The sequence below is a fragment of the Saccopteryx leptura genome, chromosome 10 (assembly GCF_036850995.1).
Source record: "Saccopteryx leptura isolate mSacLep1 chromosome 10, mSacLep1_pri_phased_curated, whole genome shotgun sequence".
NCBI classification, from domain to species: domain Eukaryota; kingdom Metazoa; phylum Chordata; class Mammalia; order Chiroptera; family Emballonuridae; genus Saccopteryx; species Saccopteryx leptura.
In genome coordinates this window covers 8,203,990-8,224,308 of record NC_089512.1, presented here as the reverse complement: position 1 = coordinate 8,224,308, position 20,319 = coordinate 8,203,990, and the positions used below count along the sequence as shown (strand labels likewise).

General features: G+C 51.8%; 1 protein-coding gene and 1 non-coding gene across 3 annotated transcripts in view; both read right to left on the bottom strand.

Annotated features, from left to right (window-relative positions):
• Nucleotides 1-20,319, bottom strand: part of KIF9 (kinesin family member 9) — a 52,686-nt gene that overhangs the window by 10,849 nt on the left and 21,518 nt on the right. For both annotated transcript variants that reach the window (XM_066351898.1, XM_066351897.1), the window contains 7 exons: nucleotides 20,100-20,164; nucleotides 17,452-17,529; nucleotides 4,615-4,683; nucleotides 3,841-3,945; nucleotides 2,016-2,071; nucleotides 1,242-1,332; nucleotides 623-756 (listed from right to left, as the gene is read on the bottom strand). In XM_066351898.1, coding sequence (XP_066207995.1) covers nucleotides 623-756; nucleotides 1,242-1,332; nucleotides 2,016-2,071; nucleotides 3,841-3,945; nucleotides 4,615-4,683; nucleotides 17,452-17,529; nucleotides 20,100-20,164 — 598 coding nt within the window. The remainder of the gene's footprint in view (nucleotides 1-622; nucleotides 757-1,241; nucleotides 1,333-2,015; nucleotides 2,072-3,840; nucleotides 3,946-4,614; nucleotides 4,684-17,451; nucleotides 17,530-20,099; nucleotides 20,165-20,319) is intronic.
• On the bottom strand, nucleotides 9,343-9,449 carry LOC136382646 (U6 spliceosomal RNA). Its single transcript, XR_010747272.1, has one exon. It is a non-coding gene; the product is annotated as a U6 spliceosomal RNA (small nuclear RNA).

Here is a 20,319-nt window from a genome sequence, read left to right as displayed (position 1 = left end):
TTCCCACTTCAGAGATGAGAAACTGAGGCACAGAGAGGCTCTCATGCCTCACGCAAGGTGACCAGGTGACCCCTTGGGTGAAAAGGCACAGAGTAAGGGGGCGAGCGTGGCATCACCTGCAGAACCTGTTCTCTTGTCCACTGTAGAACACACGAGTGTGGCTTAGTGAGGGTGGCCACTATGTGAGCCTTGACCCTCTTCCCACCTGGCACACTCAAAAGAGTCTAGCCTGAAAGGTGAATTTGGGTTTTTGGGTGGTGTGAGTGCTAGTCAGCTGGGAGGTGGGATTTCTCCATGAAACTCTACAGGGCGACTGCTGGCCTGGCTTCTCACTTCAACTCTCCTGCTCAGCAGTGATTCGGCCTTGGAAGTGACTACCCCTCTCTGAGCCTCGATTTCCTCATCAATAAAATGGAGGTGTTAGCTCCCCTCTCCTGGGGTTGCTGTGTGGACCAGGGCGGCCAGCCTCAGCCCAGGTCCCACAGATGTCACAGTGATGACATGCACTGTGACCACATAGTAGCTCAGATGCCAGGGGGAAGAGGGAGACAGTGTGCCCTCCCTTCCACCAGCTCAGGAGGGCCAGGTGCTGGCCAGGCAGAGCAGCAGGAAGGGCACTTACCTGAGCTGCTCTCTCAGCGCCTTCCTGGACTTGGCCTTCTTCCCGGGTTTGGCAGAGAAAGCAGCGACCCCGATCCCGAAGCCTTGGCCGTCAGGCTCGCCCACGAGGTGACCGTCAGCGTCCATGAGCCCTGCCTGGGTAGAGGCCAGACGCAGGGCTGAGGGTTAGAGCGAGGGTTTGGGCCCCTTGGGGAGACAAGTAAATATGGGCTCAGGTGAGCATGTCTAGCTCGCATCAAGATGTGGCTGCCGCCGCTGCTGCTGTTGGCTGCAGGCTGTCCCCAACAAATCTGTCTCTGCCCAGCCCATCAAATGGCCACGTGCCACATCAACTCCGCTCACTGGTCTGGCATTTCATTTCATACCTGAGGATCCTAAGGCCTGTTCCCAACCCAACTCCAGGCATTGGTTTTGTTTATTATTAGCCTTGTTTCCAATTTTGGAGATCATTTTTAATCACGTATGGTTACTCTTGCAGAGGTCACCCCATACTCATCCTGGTATTACCTTTCTCTGTGACAACCCTAGATCATCTTTATGCAGGACACTTGCTGCCTGTGGAAAGGTCTGGGGATAAAAATCTGACGTGAATGCTGTCAGCAAGAGGCAACCGTGCTTACCTTCTGGACAGCAGAAATGGTTGCAAAGTCATTCTTGTCTATGAGGGTGTACTTCCGGCGCAAATTGGATTCCACTTCCTGTTCCTGTTGGCTTGGGAGAGAGAGTAAGAGAATACTTCATATCTGGGGCCACGCTGAAACTACTAGAAAAGAACTGAGTACGGGAGTTAGATGTCGTTTGGGTGTGGCCCCTTGTGAAGGAGCCAGGCCCTTACCATGAACCATACCAGATAAAAGAAGCTCATTCTATGTCCCTGAATCCCCAGTGTACACACCCCTTGTCAAGCCCCCAAATCTGCAGGGCCCGCCCTATGTGCCAGGCACATATGCTCCAAGGTGACTTTAACAGGACTGTAAGCCTGCACTGGGGTGGGCCACACTTCCCCACCTGAGTTCTGTCTCTAACAGGCCCTTTGGAATCATGTGACCAGCTTCTGTGACATCACCCAGCACAGGCCACTCAGGCTACAGGTATGTGTGTACTCAAATAAACCACAAATGCCTCCTGAGGTGGGGCTGGGGGAACAGGGAGTAATCGTGATGTCTTGGCCATGTTCAGGGCATCCTGTCCAGTTGGTAACCTCAGGAAACATCCACTAGGACGGCCTCCTCTCTGAGTGGCCCTGGAATGGAGGGCTGTCCACCAGGCTGCCCCCTGGAAGGGAAGGGCAGGAGGATCTGAGCTCAGGGGCAGCGACTTTCAGGGACACCGGGGCCCAAGCATATCCCGAGGACTCTGAGCTGTAAGTCAGGCGGGTAGGGAGGGTCCCCTACCTCAGAACCACCCGGAACTGGTTGAACACCTCCTGGATCTGTCTGAGGTTAATTATCTGGAGAGAAGAGAGCAAAGCAGAAGTCAGACCACAGCACCAGGGGACCGAGGCTGTGTCTGTGTTGGTAGATGTGTTAGGACCCCTGCACTGGCCCGTTGACAATGTCTCAAGAACAGGGAAGCTGCAAACAGCCTCTCAACAAAGGGGCAGTACAAGCCCTTCTCAAGAACAGAGGAACACCTGGTAAACAGCTTTCTAACCAAGTGTTTACTGAGGCTATAAAAGTCACCTTTTCTAATGAAGATTTCTAGGAAATAAAAATGACTCTAGTTCTTAAAAATACAAAGAAAAGCTTGACCAGGCGGTGGCACAGTGGATATAGTGTCGGACTGGGATGCAGAGGACCCAGGTTCGAGACCCCGAGGTCGCCGGCTTGGGCGCAGGCTCATCTGGTTTGAGCAAAAGCCCACCAGCTTGGACCCAAGGTCGCTGGCTCAAGCAAGGGGTTACTTGGCCTGCTGAAGGCCCACAGTCAAGGCACATATGAGAAAGCAATCAATGAACAACTGAGGTGTCGCAACGAAAAACTGATGATTGATGCTTCTCATCTCTCTCGTTCCTGTCTGTCCCTATCTATCCCTCTCTCTGACTCTCTCTCTCTGTCTCTGTAAAAAAAAAAGTATGAGGAAAAAAATACAAAGAAAAAATTTAAACGTGTTGTCCTCAGTTCTCTCCTGCTTCCACAAGGTTCCACTGCACACCTTTCCGTGTGGGCACAGACGTGTACATGCCCGTGGCTGGAGGACAGCCATCGGCCTCCCCTCGTCCCTGTAACCCACAGGAATGACCACACCTTTCCGTGTGGGCACAGACGTGTACATGCCCGTGGCTGGAGGACAGCCATCGGCCTCCCCTCGTCCCTGTAACCCACAGGAATGACCACACCTTTCTGTGTGGGCACAGACGTGTACATGCCCGTGGCTGGAGGAAGGCCATCGGCCTCCCCTCGTCCCTGTAACCCACAGGAATGACCACACCTTTCCGTGTGGGCACAGACGTGTACATGCCCGTGGCTGGAGGACAGCCATCGGCCTCCCCTCGTCCCTGTAACCCACAGGAATGACGTCTGACCAAGGGTCAGCCTGGGGCTGCTCTTGCTGGGGGTTCAAGAAGAGCCCACCCCTCAGCTGTCCCAGCTGCCCACAGTGATGACAGGACAGGGGTCTGCCCATGCAGTTCCCTGATGAAGAATTGCTGGCCTGCACGATAAAAACAGAATTGCATCTCACTCCCTGATGCTCCTTCCCTGTGTGGCTTCCTCCTAGGCTCACTCCAACATGGGCCCAGGGGGTCTTCCTTAGAGACAACCAGCATGACTGTCATCCTTCACCGGCCTTATTCCACCTGCCACAGCCCGCACCGGAGGTGCTTCAGCTGCGTCCATCCCAGCTCAGTCACTCTTCCCACTTTGTAGGCGAGGTACCGGAGTGCGCGAGCTAGGGCATTTTGTGGTCACTCAGCAAGGAGAACGCTTCGCTGGGACTCCGTCCAGAGCAGCCCGGCTCCAGGACCTCCTGTGTGCTCTAGGCTAAGGTTAGGCTACTGGCCGTGCTGGGGGGTATCCACGACCTTTTACCCCTAAACACGTAGCTGAGGCTCTGGTGGGCTGAAGGGAGGCTGAGGCTGAGGGTCCGCCACCACCCACCCCATGCCCATTGCACCCCCGAGGTGTGAGGTTCCAAGGCCAGCACAGCGCAAGTCGGGGCGTGCCCGGGACAGGGAGGCCCAGGGCGCTGGACACGGTGCGGCCAGGGAGGGTTCCTTACGTCAATCTCGTCCAGCGTCCCATCCAGGAACCTCCGCACCTGGGAGTGGATCTCGGCAATCTGGTTTTCATCCATGGGGTCGTAGTTCACAAGGGGGCGGTTGGCCTTGGAGGAGGATCAAGATCATGTCCGTAAGCTCGATGCACCTGAGCCCCCGAGTAGGAGGCTGTCTGAGAACCGAGGTGGGGAGGTTGGGCACAGGCCCTGGTTCCTAAACCAGCCCCATGCCCTTCACCATCAGGTCCTGGCAGAGAGGGCCTGACTCACAGGACAGGTGCTCTGGTCAGCGACGGACAACTGAGTCACTGAGGGAAGCAAAAGCCCCCAATGTGGGCCTGCTGCTCCAAGCAACGGGGTTCTACTGGAGGATCCGAGGACGAGGGCCATGGGAGGGAGGGCTGTCTCTGTCTTGAGGCCCCTCTGGACCATGGGCATCAATCCAGGCAGACCACTGGAGGACCCCTCCCCGCCCCTGCACTGCTGGCTCCTGGCTGCTTCCCCTGCACACCCCGAGCCTGCCCCACCTCCCCTGACCTTGACTCATCGTGTCTGCCCCTGTATCCCAACCTGCCAGGCCCCATCGTCCCGCCTACTGCCCATCTCTGCTCCCTGACCATCGGATACCCCTGCCCATGAGGCAGCCCGGGCCCCCCAGTCTCTGTCCCCTCTGTCTCCCTGACTATTTGGCCCCCTACCCATCTGGCTCCTGTCCACCCAGTCCTTCTGCCTCCAACCCGAGTCCCTCTAGCATTCTAGTCTCTCCCAGCCCCTTACCAGGCTGTCATGGATGGCTAACTCCTGCTTGAGCAGTGCCAGCTCCTTCTCCAGGTTCTTGACCATTCGCTGCCAGGGAAGCACAGTTGGTGGGGGCAGGGAGGAGAGTCAGTGAGGCCGCCCTGCTTCTCCCACTTCCAGCCCACAATTCTCTACCTGCTCAGACACTCTAGCCCTTCCTGGTGATCCATGGCCTAGGATCTCAGCATCTGGACAATGCCCTCCCCACTGGTGACTATTTCCCAACTGGGCGAGTTTAGGGCCTGAGGGGCCTCAGCAGTCCCTGGCCTCCGCCTCTTGCAGCAGAGAGGACTAAGAACAGAGTAAGCACAAGCATCCCTAGAGCAATCTCAAAACCCAGCTCCCAGGAGCTCTGGGCACACTTCCAGCACACCAGGATAATGGTCCTCTCAGTGCAGCCCACGCCTCCAGGAAGCCCTCCATGCACAGCCGTACCTTCCGCCCTCACCCTGCCCAATCACTGCATAAACCCATCACCATTCCCACTGATCATCATGTGTGTCACCTCCAATTTTTGGCTGCTACCAACAATGCTGTAAGAACATCTCTGTACTTATATCTCTGGGTCCTTACAGGTTTCTGTAGGATAACACGGTGTCCTCTGTGTCTCTGCGTGATCTGCCTCCCATGACCTTTTTCCTACTGTGCTCCACTCTCCCACTAAACTAGCACACCACCAGCTCCGCCCTGCCAGCCCCGCTGCCCAGCACAGTCCTCTCCTAGGCATTTTCATGGCTCCCTCCTGCACTTCCTTCAAGGCTTTGTTCAAAAGCTTCTAAATTAGGCATACTTCAATCGCCGTATGGAAGACGGCCCCCAACGCCCACACCACTCTTTAAAATGTCGCTCTAATTTTGTCAAGGCACGTATCACCAGCATACCCTAGAGCACTGCTGTCTAATAGAACTTTCTATAATGATGGAAATGTTCTATATCTGTGCCACAAGCCACTTACAGCTATTAAGCACTTGCAATGTGACGAGTGTGATGAAGAAAGTCAATTTTAAATTTGACTTAATTTTAACTACTTAACCACTTGCACGAAGTGGGTACTATGTTGAACGAGCAAAGCTTTAGAACAAACCTATTTTGGTTTTTAAATGTTTTTAAAGAAAAATTGCAAAAAGATTAATTAAGTAATTTTTATAAATGTATGTTTAAGGTATACACATGATGCTTTTATATACAGATACATAATGAAATGAGTACACAGTCAATCTAATTAACATATGATGGTATCTCCTCAACTAGTTAGCATTTTTGTGTGTGGTAAGAGTATCTGAGATCTACTTTCTTTTTTTCCTATTTTCTTTTTTTTTTTTTGACAGAGAAACAGACAAACAGAGGAACAGATAGGGGCAGACAGGAAGGGAAAGAGATCAGAAGCATCAATTCTTCATCACGGCACCTTAGTTGTTCATTGATTGCTTTCTTATATGTGCCCTGGCCAGGGGGCTTACAGCAGAGTGAGTGACCCCTTGCTCAAGCCAGCAACCTTGGGGTCATGTCTATGATCCCACACTCAAGCCAGCGACCCTGTGCTCAAGCTGGTGAGCCCACACTCATGCCAAAGACCTCAGGGTTTCAAACTTGGGTCCTCTGTGTCCCAGTCTGACACTCTATCCACTGTGCCACTGCCTGGTCAGGCTGAGACCTATTTTCTTAGCAAGTTTCCAGTATACATTGCAGCATTATTGACTCTACTCACCATGTTGGACATCAGATGCCCAGAACTTATTCATCTTATTACTGAGCATTTGTACCCCTTGACCAACAACACTTCCCCATTCCTCAACCCCGGCCAGCACTCCTGGTAACCACCACTCTACTTTCTGCTTATATACTTGACTTTTCTATATCTCACGTGCAAGTTGGATTATCATGCAGTTTTTTGGGTGTGTCTGCTTTATTTCACTTAGCATAAGGTCCTTCAGGCCCATCCATGTTGCAAATGGCAGGATCAGGAATTGACCTGTTTCTTATGTGTATTATATCTGTCTCTCCCACTCCCAGCGGACTGACAGTTCTTCAAGGACAGAGATTGGTGTTTTTATTTGTATACTAACGCATCCCAAGTGCTTTAAAAAGTGCCTAGCTCATAGTAAGCGCTCTATAAACTTTAGGTGAATGGGTCAGTGATATATTTCCAGAAACAGAATTGCTAAGTCATTTTACAGTTGATAGATACTGTCTGAGTGCCTTCCGTGTAAGAGACACAAGGGACTTGATGCTGAGACCCTTCACCATAAACGACAGGGCTTCTTTTTTTTTTTTTTTTTTTTTTTTAAATTTTTTTTTTTTAATTTTATTCATTTTAGAGAGGAGAGAGAAAGGGAGAGAGAGAGACAGAGAGGGAGAGAGAGGAGAGAGAGACAGAGAGAGAAGGTGGGAAGGAGCTGGAAGCATCAACTCCCACATGTGCCTTGACCAGGCAAGCCCAGGGTTTCGAACCGGCGACCTCAGCATTTCCAGGTCGACGCTTTATCCACTGAGCCACCACAGGTCAGGCATGGCTTCTTTTAATTGTCAAAAAATGACCACTGCTGGCCGGTTGGCTCAGCGGTAGAGCGTCGGCCTGGCGTGCAGGGGACCCGGGTTCGATTCCCGGCCAGGGCACACAGGAGTAAGCGCCCATTTGCTTCTCCACCCCCACCCTCCTTCCTCTCTGTCTCTCTTCCCCTCCCGCAGCCAAGGCTCCATTGGAGCAAAGATGGCCCGGGCGCTGGGGGTGGCTCCTTGGCCGTTGCCCCAGGCGCTAGAGTGGCTCTGGTCGCGGCAGAGCGTCGCTCCGGAGGGGCAGAGCATTGCCCCCTGGTGGGCAGAGCATTGCCCCTGGTGGGCGTGCCGGGTGGATCCCGGTCGGGCGCATGCGGGAGTCTGTCTGACTGTCTCTTCCCGTTTCCAGCTTCAGAAAAAATACAAAAAAAAAAAAAAAAAAGACCACTGGAGGGCGCCCTTGACAGCTGGATGCAGAGACCAAAGCTGTGACCAGTCTACAGCAAGAGGTGGCAAAAGCCTGGAGTCCTGGATGCTCAGTGGCAATTCAGGACACAAAGCCTTATAGTCAAGGCACATGACCAGGGTCTATTCTGCCTCTGCCCCTCTTGGTAGCACAAAGATTGTCTCCTTAAGGTGGGTTTCCTATGAGGTGACCAGGAGAGGCTAGTTGGCCCCCTCCCAGCTGAGTGGTCTCAGCTCTAGAAAATGCCTCATGTCCCAGCTGGGGAAAGTCTGGCTGAACTGTTGGGGGTCTCTAGCTGGATGAGTCTGTCCAATGTGGCACAGAGAGCCAGGGTTAGACCACTGGGCCAATCAGGTGATTGAGAAAATGGGCCATCTGCTCCCAAGGGTCCCCAGCCTCCATGTCACACCCTGGAGCATGCATGCCACTTCTAAGGCCTGGCAGGTTTAGTGGCCTCCACTGACTCTCTTCTATGGACTGGAGAGAAGCTGCTTAAAAACAAAGGGCTGGAGCAGCAGAGCCCACGGAACAGGGTCTGGCAGCACCACCTGGCTGGCCAAGCCTTATAAAAAGCAGAAGCATTTCCTGGATGGGCTCAATGCCTTGGAAATAGCACAGACTCACAAAAGTTCCCTGATGCTCAGGTGCTTTCATCAAAACATAATGAGGGTAAGTCCAGCACCAGGCTAGGAGCAGCCCTCAGCCTGGAAAGTTTCCCTATTGCTACCCCACTACAGCCTGCAGGTGTACTTCCTCTTGGCAAAGGAGGGTACCCCAAGTTTCTCACCTCACAGAATCACAGCCTGACGGAGTGGGAGGGTCACCCGAGGTCATCAGTCCAACCTTCCTAGTTCACAGATGAATACCGAGGCTCTGAGTCTGAGCAACGCCCCATGTAGAGCTGGTGCCAGAGGTGGGTCAGGAACCCAGTCTCCTGCCTTACGGGCAGCCCCACCAGCCAAGGGAATTCGCAGGAGCTATTCCACCCCCTTGAAGACAGGTGTCAGTACTGAAGATGGTCCTGGGAACAAGCTGAGAGCACTGGCTACAGTCTAGGAATGGTGGCAACCAATATAATTCTCCATGTCTCTCTCAAGAATTCGGGCTTATTAAAGGAAAATGCTTATCATCAGGATTATCAGCACCTTCATCTTTCATGACATGGAGATGTGGTTGTCCAGGACCAACAATGCAGATTTCAGAACAAATATTACATTAAACAGCCTGACCAAGTGGTGGTGCAGTGGATAGAGCATCGGACTGGGACGCAGAGGACCCAGGTTCAAGACCTCGAGGTCGCCTGCTTGAGCGCAGGCTCACCTGGCTTGAGCAAAGCTCACCAGCTTGAGCGCAGGGTTGCTGGCTTGAGCAAAGGGTCACTCAGTTTGCTGGGGACCCCCGTCAAGGCACATATGAGAAATCAATCAATGAACAACTAAGGTGCCACAGCAAAGAACACTGGGGAACAATTTTCTTTTTCATTTTCTATTGCATGAGGTTTTAGAACTGTTTCTATATATTTCTGCATTGCTGATTCCAAATCTGAAATCCGTTTCTTTGTTGCATGCTCTAGTTTTTATGCAATTTTAATTTTTTTTGTTACAGTTAATGGCATGCATTTTTTAAAATTAATTTTAATGGGGTGACATTGATAAATCAGGGTACATATGTTCAGAGAAAACATCTCTAGGTTATTTTGACATTTGATTATGCTGCATTCCCATCACCCAAAGTCCAATTGTATTAAAAATATGGAACACTTCACGAATTTGCGCGTCATCCTTGTGCAGGGGCCATGCTAATCTTCTCTGTATCGTTCCAATTTTAGTATATGTGCTGCTGAAGTGAGCACGCATGCATTGGTTTTTAAATTGGAGTTAAAGGGCAACGACTCTTGGATTGAACATAACCACAAGGCAATTAATGTTTTACAAACATCACTTTTACATAATTATAGTTGTTTTTAAATGTAAAAAATTATTATCTGATAAAAACACCCTCTTATTTTGTTTTAAGATTGAATCATGGCTTCTTCAAGTAGGCGTAAATGTAAGAATAGTCCTGACACCTTCTGTTATATATGTGGCTGTTACACACTTCAACGTCAAAGGTGCAATATTTCATCATTTGTGACACATGCATGTATTGTCTATTTTCAAGTTCCCCTTGGCGATCAAGACAAGAATTGGGCTCCTCATATTGTGTGTCATGATTGTGAGGAAATGCTTCCTGACTGGACAAAAGGAAAATGCAAAGGAGTGCCTTTTGGTATTCCTATGGTTTAGCATGAACCTAAGGACCACAGCAGTGACTTTATTTCTGTCTGATCCATACAGAGGGTATCAGCAAGAAATAATGGCATATGATTGCATATCCTAATATTCCTTCAGCAATACGACCTATCCCACACTCTGAGACACTCCCGGTTCCAGTTTTCAATGGTTTTATTTCTTCTAAGGACGAAAAAAGTGAACATGGTGATCAAGTGTATTTTGATAAGATGCATGAGGAAATGGTTGTAGAATCTGAAGGGTCTTCTTCTGATGCCAAGCAGTCATTAACCCCTCAGCAGTTTAGCCAACCCGAATTGTATGGCTTAGTAAGAGATTTGGGCCTAGTGGATCAAAAAGCTTTGGTACATATATACTATGGAATACTACTCAGCCATAAGAAATGATGACATCAGATCATTTACAACAACATGGATGGAACTTGATAACATTATACTGAGCGAAATAAGTAAATCAGAAAAAACTAAGAACTATATGATTCCATACATAGGTGGGACATAAAAATGAGACTCAGAGACATGGACAAGAGTGGGGGGGTTATGGGGTGGGGGGAAGGAGAAGGAGGGGGTTGGAGGAGGGGAGGGGCACAAAGAAAACCAGTTAGAAGGTGACGGAAGACAATTGGACTTTGGGTGATGGGAATGCAGCATAATCAAATGTCAAATTAACCTAGAGATGTTTTCTCTGAACATATGTACTCTGATTTATCAATGTCACCCCATTAAAATTAATTTAAAATTTATTTTTTTTTACGGAGACAGAGAGAGAGTCAGAGAGAGGGATAGACAAACAGGAATGGAGAGATGAGAAGCATCAATCGTTAGTTTTTTGTTGCATATTGTGACACCTTAGTTGTTCATTGATTGCTCTCTCACATGTGCCTTGACCGAGGGCCTTCAGCAGACCGAGTAACCCCTTGCTTGAGCCAACGACCTTGGGTCCAAGCTGGTGAGCTTTTGCTCAAACCAGATGAGTCTGCTCTCAAGCTGGCGACCTCGGGGTCTCGAACCCAGGTCCTTGGCATCCCAGCCCGATGCTCTATCCACTGTGCCACCGCCTGGTCAGGCTATTAAAAAAAATTTTTTTTTAAAGATTTGGGCCTATCAAAGAAAGCAGCTGAGTAATTAGCCTCCAGGCTTCAAGAAAAGAATGTACTTCACTGGTCAGTTAAAGTATCCAATTTTCCAATTTCAGGAAGCGTGAACAAACTTTTGTGGACTTTTTTCTGAAGACAAACACTTTGTTTACCATCATGATATCAGTATAGTCTTCTCAGCCAGCTAGGTGTTACCACTTACAGTCCAACAGAATGGCGGCTATTTCTTGACAGCTCTAAACGGAGTCTGAAATGTGTTCTTCTACACAACGGTAATGTTTATGCAGTGGTTCCAATTGGTTATTCAGCTCATCTGCAAGAAGATTATAATGACATAAAAATTGTCCTCGACTTTCTGAAGTATGAGGAGCATAACTGGATCATTTGTGTGGATCTTAAAATGGAAATTTCCTGCTAGGACAACAGAGAGGTTTCATGAAGAATCCTTGCTTTCTGTGTTTGTGGGACAGCCGAGCTCAGGAGAAACACTGGACACAGAAGGAGTGGCCGAAATGTGAAGCTCTGGAAGTAGGGATGCAAAATATTGTGAATGAACCTGTAGTTAATTGAGACAGGATCATTTTCCCCCCACTTCACATCAAACTTGGCTTAATGAAGCAGTTTGTTCAGGCTTTCAACATATTATTTCTGTTTTTCCTGCCTTGTCTTTGAAGAAGATAAAAGCAGGTGTATTCGATGGACCTCAAATTCGAACCCTCATACGTGACAAAGAATTTGCCAGGAAGATGAATAAGGAGGAGAAAGCAGCATGGCAGTCTTTTGTGGCAGTTACAAAGAACTTCCTTGGCAACAAAAAAAGCAGAAAACTATGAACTTCTCGTTCAAAGGATGCTGTTGGCTTTCTGTGACATTGGATGTAACATGAGTGTTAAGATTCACTGCCTGAGCAGTCACCTTGATAAGTTTCCCGAAAATCTTGGAGCTGTTAGTGATGAGCAGACTGCTGCTGGAGCATCAAACGAGATTGTCCTCAACAAGTACACAAACACAAGAGCTACAAACACAAATTTTTGTCTGAATAGAATTTAAATAAGTTTTGTGCAAATTTTATGATTAAAATAAATGTTTTAATATGTTCTATTTAGAAATTGTAGACAAATTCTGATGCAATCATATATTTTAGTGTATTAGTGTATTTACTGCATTATATAAATTATTATGATGCCCAAGAAGACATTCTACTTCATTATGTCAAACTAAATGTCGAAAAATTTACAATAAGATGAAAACTTAAAATCTTGAATTGCAAAAAAAGTGTAGCTTACAGAGAAAAACTAATGTCAGATTTGAGATCAGCACACTAGAATTAGGTAAGAACAAGTGTTTTTGTGGATGCAACAAAAATTTTGTTCCCCAGTGGAACTGATGCTTCTCATCTGTCTCCCTTTCTGTCTGTCTGTCCCTATCTGTCCTTCTCTCTCTCTCTCTGTCCCTGTCAAAAAAAAAAAACAAAAACAAATAAAACCCTTAGTTATTCCTCGGTACCCACAGGGAATTAGTTCCAGGACTCCCCATCCCCATGGACACCAAAATCCCAGGATGCTCAAGTCTGCTACATAAAATGGCATAGATCAATGCATATAGTTGGGTCTTTGTATCCACAGACTCCCAATTGCAGATAAAAAAAATAAATTAGCCTGACCAGGCGGTGGCGCAGTGGATAGAGTGTCGGACTGGGATGCGGAAGACCCAGGTTCGAGACCCCGAGGTCGCCAGCTTGAGCGCAGGCTCATCTGGTTTGAGCAAAGGCTCACCAGCTTGAGCCCAAGGTCGCTGGCTCGAGCAAGGGGTTACTCGGTCTGCTGTAGAACCACGGTCAGGGCACATATGGGAAAGCAATCAATGAACAACTAAGATGTCACAACGAAAAACTGATGATTGATGCTTCTCATCTCTCTCCGTTCCCGTCTGTCTGTCCCTATCTATCCCTCTCTCTGACTCTCTCTGTCTCTGTAAAACAAACAAACAAACAAAAAACCTTAAAAAAAATTAAATTAAATTAAAATTTAAAAATTACATTAAACAGCAGGGAGGTCCTTCCTGGCAGGCACAACGCCCACCCAGCCAGTTTCACAGGTGGTAATGTGATTGTCCTGAGCTAAGTAAGAGAACATCAAGTACGAAAATAAGAAAAATAAATAAACTTAAAGCTACAGAAAAGGATAGCAATTAACACCATGAAACTAAATCGGACCACCCCCAAATCTGAACTTGACAGCATGCAGCCGTATTGGCAATTGTTTTGTTTTCTAAGAAATAAAACATTTCAGATAAATGTGAAGTCCCTGTGTACCCCAGCCCACGTCCATTCCCCCTGTCATCCCAGAGGGAACTTCCGGCCCCATTTGATTCTTGTTACTACCGCATGCTTTTTCTTCTACTGCACACACACATACACAGGTGGTACCCCTCTTAGGATGGTTCGGCTGATAATTTTTTGACATTATGATAGTAAAATAGCGATGCATGTTCAGCAGAAACCAACTAGGCTAAACTATGATGTTTGGTAGGTTAAAAGCACTAAAAAAAATTTTTCCCCCCATTAATTTGAGGTGAAGGGAAGAAGGAGAGAGAGAGAGAAGCATTAACTCATTGTTCCACTTGTTTGTTCCATTTATTGTAGTTGTGCACTCATTGGTTGCTTCTCATGTGCGCCCTGACCAGGGATTGAACCCACAACCTAGGTATACCAGGACGATGCTTTATCCACTGAGCAACCCTGCCAGGGCCAATGCATTGTCCACTTATGATATTTCCAATTTAGGAGGGTTTATCAGGATGTAACCCCATTGTCAGTCAAGGAGCATCTGTATCCATGAATGATAATCAGTATCACTTTGCATGTTTCTTTCTGTTTTAAGGTTTTACAGAGGGAGGAGAGGGCAGGGTAGCAAGAAATAGCTACTCATAGTTGCTTCACTTTAGTTGTCCATTGGTTGCCTGTCCTGTATGCCTTCACCAGGCAAGCCAGGGCTTCAGAGCCCAGCAACCTCAGCATTCCAGGTTGACGCTCTATGGACTGCGCCACCACGGGCCAGGCTGCGTGTTTTAATTCTTGGTGTAGATGTTAGATGCTATAATTTGGACCACGTCAGTCCTCACGTGAGATCATCCATGCTCACAGTCCTCGTTTTGGCTCTCTCCCTGCACAAGTCATTTCTCTGCTTTCCTGTTAAAGACTACTGATCACATTCCTAACTTTTTTCTATTACAATAAGCAGTGTGAACACTGTCTTCTGTAAATCTCTCTTTCAAACAATTTTTTAATTCATTAATTTTAGTGAGAGAGGAAGGGGGAAGACAGAGAGAGACAGGAACATTGATTTCTTCCTGTATGTGCCCTGACCAGGGATCAAACTGGCAATCTCTGCGCTTTGAATTGATTTTGTAACCAACCAGCTATCTGGCCAGGGCTCTTCTGTAAATCTCTCTCTCTCTTTTTTAAAGATTTTATTTATTGGTTTCTTTTTTTAGAGTGAGAGAGAGAGAGAGAGAGAGAAAGGTGTGGGGGAGGGAGCGAGAAGCATCAATTCTTCATGTGCTTGACCAGGAAAGCCCGGGGTTTTGAACCTGCAACCTCAGTGTTCTAGGTCGATGCTTTATCCACTACACCACCACAGGTCAGGCTTGTGAATCTCTTTACACACATAGCTGAGAATGTCTCTAGACTAGATACATAGAACCGACAGATGGATCCGTAGAAGTGAGCAGAGTGCTAGCTTAACATTCACTGAGCATTTACAACATGAGAGCACTGTGCTAAAAGGTTCCCACCTACGATCCTATTCTTCACAACATGTTTTTTGAGAGTGGCTTCTATTACTCCCCAAGTTCACAAATGAAGAAACTGAGGCTCAGAAAGAGTAAGTCTCTTACTGAGGTTATACAGCTGATGAAGGACAAGCTGCTGAGCCAGGAAGGCCCAACACAGGGGCCGGGACAGCCCAGAGCAGGGGCCGGGACAGCCCAGCGCAGGGGCCGGGACAGCCCAGCGCAGGGGCCGGGACAGCCCAGAGCAGGGGCCGGGACAGCCCAGCGCAGGGGCCGGGACAGCCCAGAGCAGGGGCCGGGACAGCCCAGAGCAGGGGCCGGGACAGCCCAGCGCAGGGGCCGGGACAGCCCAGAGCAGGGGCCGGGACAGGGGCCGGGACAGCCCAGAGCAGGGGCCGGGACAGCCCAGTGCAGGGGCCGGGACAGCCCAGCGCAGGGGCCGGGACAGCCCAGAGCAGGGGCCGGGACAGCCCAGAGCAGGGGCCGGGACAGCCCAGTGCAGGGGCCGGGACAGGGGCCGGGACAGCCCAGAGCAGGGGCCGGGACAGCCCAGCGCAGGGGCCGGGACAGCCCAGCGCAGGGGCCGGGACAGCCCAGAGCAGGGGCCGGGACAGCCCAGCGCAGGGGCCGGGACAGCCCAGCGCAGGGGCCGGGACAGCCCAGCACAGGGGCCGGGACAGCCCAGCACAGGGGCCGGGACAGGGGCCGGGACAGCCCAGAGCAGGGGCCGGGACAGCCCAGAGCAGGGGCCGGGACAGCCCAGCGCAGGGGCCGGGACAGGGGCCGGGACAGCCCAGCGCAGGGGCCGGGACAGCCCAGCGCAGGGGCCGGGACAGCCCAGCGCAGGGGCCGGGACAGCCCAGAGCAGGGGCCGGGACAGCCCAGCGCAGGGGCCGGGACAGCCCAGCGCAGGGGCCGGGACAGCCCAGAGCAGGGGCCGGGACAGCCCAGCGCAGGGGCCGGGACAGCCCAGAGCAGGGGCCGGGACAGCCCAGTGCAGGGGCCGGGACAGCCCAGAGCAGGGGTCGGGACAGCCCAGAACAGGGGCCACGACAGCCCAGAGCAGGGGTCGGGACAGCCCAGAGCAGGGGCCGGGACAGCCCAGAACAGGGGCCACGACAGCCCAGAGCAGGGGTCGGGACAGCCCAGAGCAGGGGCCGGGACAGCCCAGAGCAGGGGTCGGGACAGCCCAGAGCAGGGGCCGGGACAGCCCAGAACAGGGGCCACGACAGCCCAGAGCAGGGGTCGGGACAGCCCAGAGCAGGGGCCGGGACAGCCCAGAGCAGGGGTCGGGACAGCCCAGAGCAGGGGCCGGGACAGCCCAGAACAGGGGCCACGACAGCCCAGAGCAGGGGTCGGGACAGCCCAGAGCAGGGGCCGGGACAGCCCAGCGCAGGGGCCGGGACAGCCCAGAGCAGGGGCCGGGACAGCCCAGCGCAGGGGCCGGGACAGCCCAGAGCAGGGGCCGGGACAGCCCAGCACAGGGGCCGGGACAGCCCAGCGCAGGGGCCGGGACAGCCCAGAGCAGGGGCCGGGACAGCCCAGCACAGGGGCCGGGACAGCCCAGCACAGGGGCCGGGACAGCCCAGAGCAGGGGCCGGGACAGCCCAGCACAGGGGCCGGGACAGCCCAGAGCAGGGGCCGGGACAGCCCAGAGCAGGGGCCAGGATCCTTCATGACTGAGCTGGTGGTCCTCGAAGTGCAGCCGCAGAACAGCAGCAGCAGCAGGGTCACTGGGGGACTTCTAGAAATGAGAATCCTCAGGCCCCACGCCAGACTGACACCATCAGGAACTAAGGGGATGGGTCCAGGGACCTGTGGTTCGACAGGCTCACAGGGTGATTCTGATTCCTGCTCAAGTCTGAGAACCAGCTCCAAGCTCTGTTCCCTCCTCAACCTCCAAACCATGGCCAAGTCCCACAGAGCCAGAGGGACTGTCATTTTCCTGCAGGACTGAGACTCTGGAAAGTTTAACTGGTTTGTCACGAGCTGAGGGCATGCACATGCTCCTGTCTGCAGAACTGTGATTCCGTAGCATTTTGAAGGAAAGCCAAATGATCAGTGCATGTGTCTACTTTACTAGATGTTGCCAAAATGCTCTCCAAAGTGGCTGTATCCATCTACTCTGACCAGAAATAGAGGCATTCCTGTTGCAGGACATCTCGCCGCCATTTGGCATTGTCAAAAAATTCTAATTATTGCTAGTCTTGGGTGAAATTCCACTAAGGTTTTAAATCACATTTTCCCAAGTAATGGTAATGCTGAGCATTCCCTCTAACTGGTCAGCTCTGCTTGCTGGGAGGGATTACTTAGTCTGGGAGGCAGGCGGTTCTGTGGCCACATACCCAGTTGAGTCTGAGACACGGTCCTCACTGCTTTAGCTCTGAAACAGTTAGCTTTGGGGAGCTTTCGTACAGAAACCCGGGGTACTTGGCAGCCCTGAAGCCCGACATGTGACCTGGGTGGAGGTCTGGCCTTGCCCTTTCACCTTAATGGCAGCCCCCAAGGGGGTGTCCAGGGACTCTGAGGACCCTGGCCTACCCCGGAATGGAAAGGGACTGACCCAGGATCGCATCTTTGGCTGAGGCAGGAAGGGAAGCCAGCTCATGTGACCCAGGCAGCAAACCCACACACCTTCCCCATGGTGAGAGGCCCGCCCCTAAGTCCCTGAGTACCTCAGCATCGTGCTTTTCGTTGATGGCAGGCTCAGTGGTGACCAGCTTCATCCTGCTTGCGAACCGCAGTGACGAGAGCTGAAGACAGATCAGACAGACCTCTATGTTTTTGGCCAATTGCTTATGAGCAGAGACATTTGCAAAACAGGTAAAAGGAGTCTACGAGGAATAACAAGTCCTTGCCTAGAGAGGCGCCCCCGAGTTGGACTGCAGGGTCTCCTGGGCCCACAGAGTGATGCCAGGGGGGTCTTGCCCCAGTCCCTCTGGAGGGACAGCCAGCCAGGGGCAGCTAGGGCTGGGCGCCCACAAGGCAGCCGCACAAGCAGGTGCTGGGGAAACAGCCTTCGTGCTGCCCACGGCACTGATGTCAGGGGGCTGGGCAGCGGCCTCCCTGCAGTGGGAGCAGTCAGCGGTGGCAGCAGGCCAGCCTGTGGTCCCAACCTCTGCCATGCTGGGCTGACTCAGGGCACGGAAACAGGGAAGCAGATGTGGAGGGGGGATGGGTCACCTAGAAGTGGCCCACAGGGAGGAATGCATGGGCTCTTTCTCGGGGCAATCTGGTCTGGTGGGTAAGAGCTCTGCCACTGGCCAGCGGTGACCTCAGACAGATCCTGGAGCTTCTCTGTCAAGTTGGGAGACCTGCCCTACAGGGTCGCCGGGAGCCTTGGTGAGGAGGTGTGTCATGTGCTCTGGGCAGAACTGGCCCACAGAGAGCCCTCAGGGAGAGCCTCAGTCATTACAGTTGAAGTTGCTCCCGCGTGGGGTGAGCTCAGACTCCCACTCCAAGCACAGAACTCCTGTAGACACATGGAGCGCCAACGCATAAAGCAGCACAATCCATGACAAGAACTGTTTTAAAGCATTTGGAGAAGAGAATCATTAGCTTCCACAACCCCAATATGTCTTTGTCCCAAGACCCCAAAACCCCTCTAGCAGCTCCTTGGGACTCTGTGGGCTCAGTTCTGGACATAGATCTCAAGCGGTGTGGGCCCAAGCTTCTGGGAATAGTAGGTACCAGGAGAGTTGCCTCCTCTTCAGGGACCATCTCTGGGGTGGGGATAAGGGCACAGAGGCCTGCCACTGTCTCAGAGGGCATCTTTCTCTCTCTTTTTTTTTTTTATTCATTTTAGAGAGGAGAGAGAGAGAGACAGAGAGAGACAGAGAGGAGAGAGAGAAGGGGGGAGAAGCTGGAAGCATCAACTCCCATATGTGCCTTGACCAGGCAAGCCCAGGGTTTCAAACTGGCGACCTCAGCATTTCCAGGTTGACGCTTTATCCACTGCGCCACCACAGGTCAGGCAAGGGCATCTTTCTCAACAGGCAGCCGAAGGCCCAGTGTTCATATGGCTCCTCTTGGGGTTCAGCCATGTTTTGTGACACCCTGAGAGCAGGGAGTTCCTGGGGCCGTCCTCTGGGGATGCTGCCTGCACGTATGGAGCTCCCATCCCTGGCCTCCCAAGTCCCAGGGCACTTAGCAGGAGAGCTTCCACTAGAAGTTGGGACAGCCCCTAACGCATGAAGCTGGGAGGCCCTGCCGGAGCACTTTGCTCTGCAGGGTCCCTGGAAACGATCTAAGTGGATTACCCAGATGACTGAAGCTTGCCCTAAACATCCACATTTTAAAAGCAAAATGCCCAGGAGAGCTTTCCAAACCTGATTACGGTGGCTGGCCCTTCCGAGGAAAGAGGGAGCCTGGGCTGGTTAGCCTCTGGTTCTCATACACTTCCCCCCTTCCTAGGTCACCTGTGTCCTGCCGCTGGGTGAATCTCCCCGAGTCACAACTCCAGCCACAGCCCTTTTCTACTCAAACCCTATGACAACCACAGTCACCTGCACAACAGCCAAGGCCTCAGCCGGGACAGCAGGGCCCATCCAGGCCCTGCAGCGTCGGCTTCCCCTCCGTCCTGAGCCCTCCCCTGCAGTGGCCAGATGGTCCTGGCATGGGCCACCCCTTCAGGCCCGCCAGACGCTCTGCCAAGAACACCGCTGCCTTCCCTACCACCGAGCCAGCTCCGTGCCCACCTTCCTCACCCCAGCTTCAGGACACATCCGCCCTTCCATCCCTCACCCCGCCTCTGAAGGACCCCTCCATCTGGGCCTCTTGTTACTGAGGGCCATGGTTGGAATCTCGGAGGCCCAAGGCCATGAACGAGTCATCTCCACCAGGCTGCTCCCCCACCATCGCCAACGCTTTTTATGTGGCAGATACTTAATATCTATCAGCTCATACCAGCTGTATAACCGTGCCGAGAACCCTGAGTTACTCTCAAGATTTTTAAACACGTGTGATTATAAAGAACAAGGAGTCAGCTGCCCTCAAGTCCGGCTCACGGGAGCAGCACCCCGGGGAGCCCAGTCTTGGTCCATCAGAGTCGGTTTTCAACCTGATCTTGCTCAGGCTGCCACGCAGAGCCTGCTTCCTGCTCTGCCTGGTCCTCGGCACGGCCTCCGCCCCTGGGTGCTTGGTATTTGGATTCTGGCTGGGCACCCCTCAGCAATTTGGGCTCAGACTCACCCCGGGATCCCTCCTCTCTTGACCATGTGTATGGCTTGTGTGCCAGCTGAGCCAGCTGCGAACCAGCCTCGCCCGGCCCTGGCACCCACCAGGAGAGATACCAACCTGACTGTAACTGGCTGTCTTTACGTACCGTCTCTTCTACCTGGGCAGCCTCTCCATAGATGTTTGTCACAAGGACCATATTGCAATTTCCCCCTGCAGAAAGCAGGACAGAAAAGGGTCATGAATCATGTGGGCTTTCCATCAAGAGGTTCCTTTGAGGATGATGAGGGTCTGTTAGGAACTGAATGTTTGTGTGCCTCCCAAATTCATATGGTAAAGTCCTAACTCCCAACTTGATGCTTTGGGGT